Source organism: Hoplias malabaricus, chromosome X1 (genome assembly GCF_029633855.1).
Source record: "Hoplias malabaricus isolate fHopMal1 chromosome X1, fHopMal1.hap1, whole genome shotgun sequence".
Taxonomy (NCBI): Eukaryota; Metazoa; Chordata; class Actinopteri; order Characiformes; family Erythrinidae; genus Hoplias; species Hoplias malabaricus.
In genome coordinates, this window is record NC_089818.1 from 7,154,291 (window position 1) to 7,162,435 (window position 8,145).

At 42.9% G+C, this 8,145-nt stretch overlaps 1 protein-coding gene across 1 annotated transcript in view; it reads right to left on the reverse strand.

The window, feature by feature from the left end:
• Positions 1 to 8,145, reverse strand: part of LOC136675443 (dedicator of cytokinesis protein 10-like) — a 124,248-nt gene that overhangs the window by 20,978 nt on the left and 95,125 nt on the right. Inside the window, exons 32-38 of the mRNA XM_066651995.1 lie at positions 7,357 to 7,535; positions 5,782 to 5,898; positions 3,994 to 4,111; positions 3,018 to 3,139; positions 2,283 to 2,397; positions 1,870 to 1,936; positions 1,069 to 1,116 (exon numbers count right to left, since the gene is read on the reverse strand). Of these exons, the coding sequence (XP_066508092.1) occupies positions 1,069 to 1,116; positions 1,870 to 1,936; positions 2,283 to 2,397; positions 3,018 to 3,139; positions 3,994 to 4,111; positions 5,782 to 5,898; positions 7,357 to 7,535 (766 nt within the window). The remainder of the gene's footprint in view (positions 1 to 1,068; positions 1,117 to 1,869; positions 1,937 to 2,282; positions 2,398 to 3,017; positions 3,140 to 3,993; positions 4,112 to 5,781; positions 5,899 to 7,356; positions 7,536 to 8,145) is intronic.

Here is an 8,145-nt window from a genome sequence, read left to right on the forward strand (position 1 = left end):
GAGACAGACAGAGAGAGTGAGAGAGAGGCAAATCCAGCATCCAGTGCAGTGTAAAGCAGTGGCTCCTTTCTTTTTCTAACACCTGACACACACTTTGGTGAAAGCTATAATACTTGTTACCGATAAAATGCTGCAGGAGGTCATTTGATTTACCAAGCACTAGCAAATACAACCACCTTTACTAAACAGACCAACATTCAGACCCTTACTCGTGATCTCTAGCTGTTTCTGGTACAAACTCCACACTCACCATTTCTTTTCAAACTGCCATTAACTCAATGTTAAAAATCAGAGCTCAAAACACTTGCCTCTCAGATCTGTTGTGTTAGAGTGAGTTGCAATATGTTATTGTGTCTATACTGAACCCGTTATATGTGCACGTCACTAATAATAAACACTTATTACTTTTCTTTTTTCAAGCTTTAGTTTATGGATTCTCTCTTTTTCATCTCTCCATCTTTCCCTCGGGTTAATTGTCTGGGAAATCTCTCTTTTTTTGATATTTCAAATATCCCCCCGCTGCACCTCTCTTTCTCTCTCTCTCTCTCTCTCTCACTCACACACACACACACACACAGAGACAAGTACAGACATCTAAGGCTGCACAGTGTATCATTTATTAATCTGTATCACATTACTGACCTTTGTAAGAAGCATCATGGACACATGTTCACTTATGCACTTTTTGTGTAATCTCTACAGTAGAACATGAAATGAAATTGCCGTATTATGAGGGAGTAAAGCCCTCCATCTCTTGGGGGGGGGGGGGGGGTGTAGTAGTGTGTCCACCTTTTGGACCAAACTAAACACTAGTGTCCATGTTTGCAAAGAAATTATACTGTAATTATCAAATTTCCTGTTAAATAACGACAGTACTGGTATCAGGTCCACACTGTGCAGCCTTTTAGAACAAAGCAGAGCTCATATCTGAAGTGAAATAAGCAGTTTCTCAGTGAGAAGTTGCTTACCATTATCTGACCCAAAAAAAGCCTGTTTGGCTAAGAGCTTTTTTGTGAGATCAACGAATACACACACTTCAGAGGTCAGTGATCCTCTGTAAAGACTCACCTGGCTATGTGACGCTTTCCCAAAAACCTGAAGTGCTGGAGACACAGTCTGTGAAGAAGCGATGGAGAGATTACGAATGCTTAGCAGTGAACCAAGAACAGGAAACTGCACAAAGAGCTTGAGATATAATCATTGTCATAAGTGAGACCTAAGCTGGTTTATGTCTGAACACAACTTTCAGAATTCATCCTCTGAGGCTTCCTTTTATTTCTCAGTTTCTCTGATTTTTGTCCTGTTTTGATTTAAAAATTCTATCATAATATAAGCTTTAACCAAATTGTTTAAATGATAATTAATAACTAATTATTTTTGTTTCCTTGTTTCTTTAGTTTCTACTAGAGACATTACTGCTCATGTCTAATATCGAGGGCTACAGCACCCAACACTTCAGGTTTGAGCTCATGTTTCCACTGGTACCCTTTCACCCCTCGTTGCTGACTAGCAGCTCAACAGACGGTCACTTCCGTTCATTTATTTATTTATAGGAAAAAGTATTTAATATGATTATTTATTTAATTACAGAATCTTCTTAGATTAAAAATCAGCTCATAAATGGGTTCAGTTTTGTGTGACAAATTAGATACTAGCATTGTTTGATTGTGAAATAAATGTGGGTGACGTGTCCCTACCATCATGATTTAATTCAGCTCTATAGTCATTCCACTAACACAGCGCTGTTCAGTACAATAAAACACAGGCATGGAGACAGGCGAGGGATTACAGTGTAATCATGGGTGTAGCAGCTCAGGTACAGTCCTAGATGAAAAACACTGAAGTGTATGTATAAGAAGTTAAACTCACTCTAGTATGTTGAAAAAGTCAGATATCTCCTGGTGAATGGCACGCTGCCAGTAGGCCACCATGACCTCTGTAAGACAAAGCACACAGTACATACACACACACACACCGTAACACAGTCAAAACAACTATACACCAGTCAAAACACTGAAGAATATAACTGCTGCTGAACCAAACCGTACTGATCTTCAAGGAGTAAGTAGTCAGTGTTTATTTAGATGTGTACACTGTGAGAAAATGTGCTGCTTCACCCTGAAAATGGTTAGTTACCATGCTGCCCTTTTACCGGACACTATCAATGACCATCATCTAAGCCACAACACACTGGTGTCTGGTTTAAGCTGATTTTCTAGGACAGTTTTAAATGCAAGGAACAGCGTCTTCATGGTTGTGTATCACCCTCTTCTTTCTCTCACCCTCCGATATGGTCTTCATGATGTGTAAGAAGCACAGGAGCAGGCTGCGTGTCTCGGCCTGGTCCAGTTTATCGAACCGCGAGCCAAAACCAATCAGGGACTGGGGTCTGGCAAACTGCAAGAAAAGAAAAATACTCTCACTAATGGTTATTGTTATGATTGTTTTGTTTAAAGGTCATGAACGTTAAAGCAACACTGGGTAAAATTTGATTTTTGTTTTGCTCCTAGGTCTCTCTCTAGCGTAATCAATTTTCTACTGAATCCAGAAGTTACATAGTGCAGTCTCTGCAGCACTGAGCCCAGAGGCAACAACAGAGGCTCTGTTCTCACTATTACATCACTGTGATTTCAAAGGAAATAATATTACTTCCTGTTCCTTTAAATCAATCAATCAATTATGTAAATTAAATGCATAGTTCTTATTAATCTTAAGACATACACTATATTGGGGGTGGGGGGTGCTGTGAGGATTTGATGGCTTTCATCCACATTAGCTTGAATGACTATAGGTCTAAGCAGTTATTGATCACAAACATTACAGTTTCTAAAACTAATAACTGGTAACAAACCCCCCTAGGTGAAGCCTAGCACTCATTATGCTAAACTTAGGCTCCTATGCAGCTACTCCAGAATGTCCCACTTCATGTAATGCATATCAGCATCTCAGAGTAGCTGACTACAGTCACAATGCTGGACAGAAATGTGCCAGTCCACATACATAAATAAGATAATAACCTTCTCACAGCCGTCCATCTTCTCGCTGTTGCGGTCACTGTTGCTGGGGTTGGACTCCACACTGATCAGAGAGCCTCGTGAGTCTGCGTTGTTAGCTGTGGATAAGGCGAGGGATGAAAACACTAAGAAAAAAAAAAGGAAATGAAGGAGATGTGATGGAGAACAGACATAAACGTACACAATGACTACGAAGACAAGCGCTCTAGAAAAATGAACACTGAATGTGAACTGTGAAAATGAAACAAAAAACAATTTCTATTGGTCCATTTTTTAAATAAAATTTGAACAAAATAATAATGCTTCTCCACTGCATGGTCTCTACTTGACTGTACTCTGCTTTTCCAACAGGGAAATTTGGTCCTGGTCCTGGTCCTGGTCCTGGAGCCAGCTTCTTTTTTAGTCCCTGCTCTCTCATGGTTCCAATCAAGCAGAGTATGGACTGAACCTGGTGTGGGCAAACTTATCCGCAAAGGGCTGCTGGGTTTCAGTTAATTCAGGCCAGAGCACACCTGACTTCACTCCTTTAATTAGTTGGTCTCAGTAAAACAACTGATCATGTGACCTTTTGGTTGGTTGGGTGATGATTGTCCAGAGAGAATTGTCACTCTGCCCCATTCATTGCAGACGTCCAGCACCAACTGACGGAGCTGTGTTTAGTCCCCAACAACAATAACATGCGAAAACACGATGAGTAAACAACGCTCAAGGTTACCACCACCACGCTTGTGATTTCCCATTAGAGATGGGGATTTGGGATGCCACTGGATACAGTTCAGAGGGGGAGCTGTAGGAGTGGAAAACTAACCAAGGACCAAACAGAGAGTAGAGTCCAGTAGAACCCAGTGGAGTAGAAAAGGACCAGCAGTGAAGAATGGCACAAATTTTGTGTTGGACGGTTTGTATACATGATTATTGAACATGAAATCTTGAAATGAAATGTTTTGACTTGACATAGAGATGTATAACAAACACACACCTGCAATAGAGTTGAGCACTTCCTTGGAGAAAGAAGCATCCACTGAGTTGCCATGAGAAATGGTGTGGGCAACCTGACCTACCAGACCACCTCCTACGCTGAGATCATCTCTCGAACCCTGCATGGATAAACATATTACAGACCCATAGAGGCATTTTGGTTTTTCTTGAATTAATTAATTAATTAAGTCAGTCACTCAGTCACTCACTCAGTCAGTCACGCACTCAGTCACTCGATCAGTCAGTCACTCAGTCACTCGATCAGTCACTCACTCAGTCAGTCAGTCACTCACTCAGTCACTCGGTCAGTCACTCGGTCAGTCACTCACTCGGTCAGTCAGTCACTCACTCAGGCACTCACTCAGTCACTCACTCAGTCGGTCAGTCAGTCGGTCAGTCAGTCACTCACTCGGTCATTCAGTCACTCACTCAGTCAGTCACTCACTCAGGCACTCACTCAGTCGGTCAATCAGTCAGTCAATCAGTCGGTCACTCACTCAGTCAGTCAATCAGTCACTCACTCACTCAGTCAGGCAGTCAGTCACTCAGGCAGTCAGTCAGGCAGTCAGTCACTCAGGCAGTCACTCACGCACTCAGTCACTCACTCAGTCGGTCAATCAGTCACTCACGCACTCAGTCACTCACGCACTCAGTCACTCACTCAGTCGGTCAATCAGTCACGCACTCAGTCACTCACTCAGTCGGTCAATCAGTCACGCACTCAGTCACTCACACACTCAGTCACTCACTCAGTCGGTCAATCAGTCACTCACGCACTCAGTCACTCACTCAGTCGGTCAATCAGTCACTCACGCACTCAGTCACTCACACACTCAGTCACTCACTCAGTCGGTCAATCAGTCACTCACGCACTCAGTCACTCACTCGGTCAATCAGTCACTCACGCACTCAGTCGGTCAATCAGTCACTCACGCACTCAGTCACTCACTCAGTCGGTCAATCAGTCACTCACGCACTCAGTCACTCACGCACTCAGTCACTCACTCAGTCGGTCAATCAGTCACTCACGCACTCAGTCACTCACTCAGTCGGTCAATCAGTCACTCACGCACTCAGTCACTCACTCGGTCAATCAGTCACTCACGCACTCAGTCGGTCAATCAGTCACTCACGCACTCAGTCACTCACGCACTCAGTCACTCACTCAGTCGGTCAATCAGTCACTCACGCACTCAGTCACTCACTCGGTCAATCAGTCACTCACGCACTCAGTCGGTCAATCAGTCACTCACGCACTCAGTCACTCACGCACTCAGTCACTCACTCAGTCGGTCAATCAGTCACTCACGCACTCAGTCACTCACGCACTCAGTCACTCACTCAGTCGGTCAATCAGTCACTCACGCACTCAGTCACTCACTCAGTCGGTCAATCAGTCACTCACGCACTCAGTCGGTCAATCAGTCACTCACGCACTCAGTCACTCACTCAGTCGGTCAATCAGTCAGTCACTCACTCAGTCAGTCACATTTAGCAAGCTACAGTTTCTCCATAAGGTGGAGCTACTATGTAGCATTTAGTACTTCATAAGAATGGTGATTTGCATCAGTGACAAAGTGTATTTGTATGTCCCACTACACTAGATAATTTACAACCTGCAACACTCAGTGCCTGGAGAACCCCACATTTAATTCACATTTAATTTTAAATCACTACTGCACTAAATAATATTTAATTCAGTTGTTTTTATGTCGATGATTTTATCATGTACCTGTGTGTTTGTTGTTTGTTTGTCTGAGTGGGTTTGTTAGATCACAGCTTGTTTTACCTGGTCACTGGAGTTCAGGTAGATGGGGAAGAGGTCTCTGAGGAAGAACCGTGGCATGTTGTCGAGGATGAGGCCGTACAGAGGCAGATAGAGGGATGCGATCCTGGATTGCTTCTCCTGGAAACACACACACACAACCCTCTGTTCACAGGCTGAGAGCTGCTGATTTTCGATGCCCTACTTTATCAATGAGTTTATATTTTTTCAAAATGCAAGCTCAGTTTTACTTTTCATTTTTACATCATATTATTCCCAATTCTGAGTTCGATTCTTTTACTTAGACTCCATCAAACACACTGTCATACCAGACTGTCTTTCATCTGAGACACGTGAAGCCAGCTTTCGCTTCTTGTTGAATGCTGAACACATCACAGCAGCAGATTATATTACTATTATTATTATTATTTCATTAATAATAAACTCCTGGAATGTACATGAAGCTCACAGAAAATATAAACAGAACAACTGTTGGTTTGGGTTCATACCGTTCCTTCTCTTTTAATAAGGAACATAAAAAAAACAGTTCCTGTTCTTTGCTGTTGACATCATTATTTACAAATTAATTGATTTATTTATACATTTGATGAATGACTCTAATTATTCTACCCGTTTCTGTATTTGCATGAGCTTTTACTGCTAGTGTACTTGTGATTGTTGTATAGTATTATATCCACAGGTTCTTACAGTATGACGTGCCAAAATCTGAAAAAACATACAAAATAAAATCGAATTTGGCCAAAAATAAAACAGATATCAGAGCCCTGAACAGTCACAGCTGCAGTGGTGTTGCCTTTGGCATAGGTTTATCCTCAGTGTAATTTCTCAGTCTGGCTCCGTTTCATTTTACACACACACACACACCTCTTTGAACATGACACATATCCCAGCCTCTACACATTCATGGGCGGAGGGAGCAGGCTTTAATAGTTTCCTGCTGTGTTCTGTGCCATCGCTTTACGCTTACACGGCTTTATAAAGCAGCGTCCGGGACAATAGCTGGATTACAGCCCTCAGGACTTCAGCGGCTCAGAAAACGGGCTTCAGTCAGATTAAACACAGAGCATATATCTACAGTGTTTCGTAACCCCCGTCTCTGCCTCAGACTTTTATTGTTGCAGGCAGCTTGTGGATTTACCTCGGGATTTACAAAGATCTGTGAACGTATTAACATGTTTAAGAGTTTTTCTTCAAGGATTTAGAAGCTTGTGTCCTTGCATTTCTCAGAGTTCATGCCTCTCTCAGAGTTCCCTAGGGGTGTGTTTTTGTTGTAGCCTCATTTTAAAATCAGCTGGGCAATGCCCTTATAACATAATTAGACCCTGTCGTCAGGAGATCATGAGCTCAACGCTTAGCGATGCCTCTGCTGTTCAATACTGAGAAACAAGACAGAACAACAGGCCTCGCTCACTCTGGGAGGGTAGCGTGGCCCTCCCTCTTCCCTGTTGTGGCTGTCTGTGTTAGCTAACAGAACCGGCCACTTAATGTTCTCCTCCAAATGTGTTCAGCTGTGTGCTGCGCTGACGTTAGATCACTTACTCAACTCTGTTTTCAAAGTCTTTGAATTGTGCAGGCTACCTTCAAGGCATAGCGTGAGTCCAGCGAGTGCTTGGCCATCAGATTCTTCAGGCAGGCCAGGGCCAGGTGTCGAATGTCCTGCTCGTCTTGCAGTGCCAGTCCCAGCTCCCTCAGAAGAAGACCAGTCAGAAAATGCTTTCTGCAGAACTCCCCTGTCAGGCTGTACTCCGGCATGTCCACTAGGGCACAAGAGGGAGTGCGTGGATGTTTAATTTTAGAAAAGGGGACAACAGACTACTAAAGTTATGTTGTAATTGTGAAATTGCATCATGCTCCTTTTAGGACTTTGGTCTAAGCTTGAATTGTCTACAACGGCAATGATTAGGATTTTCTTGTGCATCCTGTGGTAAACACTTATCGTTTTTAAAATGAATAAATAATATGTTTGGCAGATTTTAACAGGGAATATTTGGCCCAAATGTTGCACATCTGCAGTTCTTTTGTGACCCACATATGGCCTTGAATGACAGTGTTGTCTCAGGGTGAGTCTGACTTTATATGGGCTAGACCTCAGGTGTTTTGTGGACCGAATCTGGGCCAAATCGGCAGTTGGCACATATCTGGCCCACACCGCACTCATCAGTGCTCTATCTGAGCCATAAGAGCCACAAATGAGACTGATTAAACTAAAATGGGTCTGCTATTTAAGTCATTAGTCCTTGTATCTTCTGAATTATGACATTGTTAAGGAGGTTGTAACCTCATCACTCTGACACTCCTCTTTCACAAAGGTACCACTGGCCTCCTTGTGCTCCCACATCTCTGAGGACCTTCTGGAACTCAAAGTTA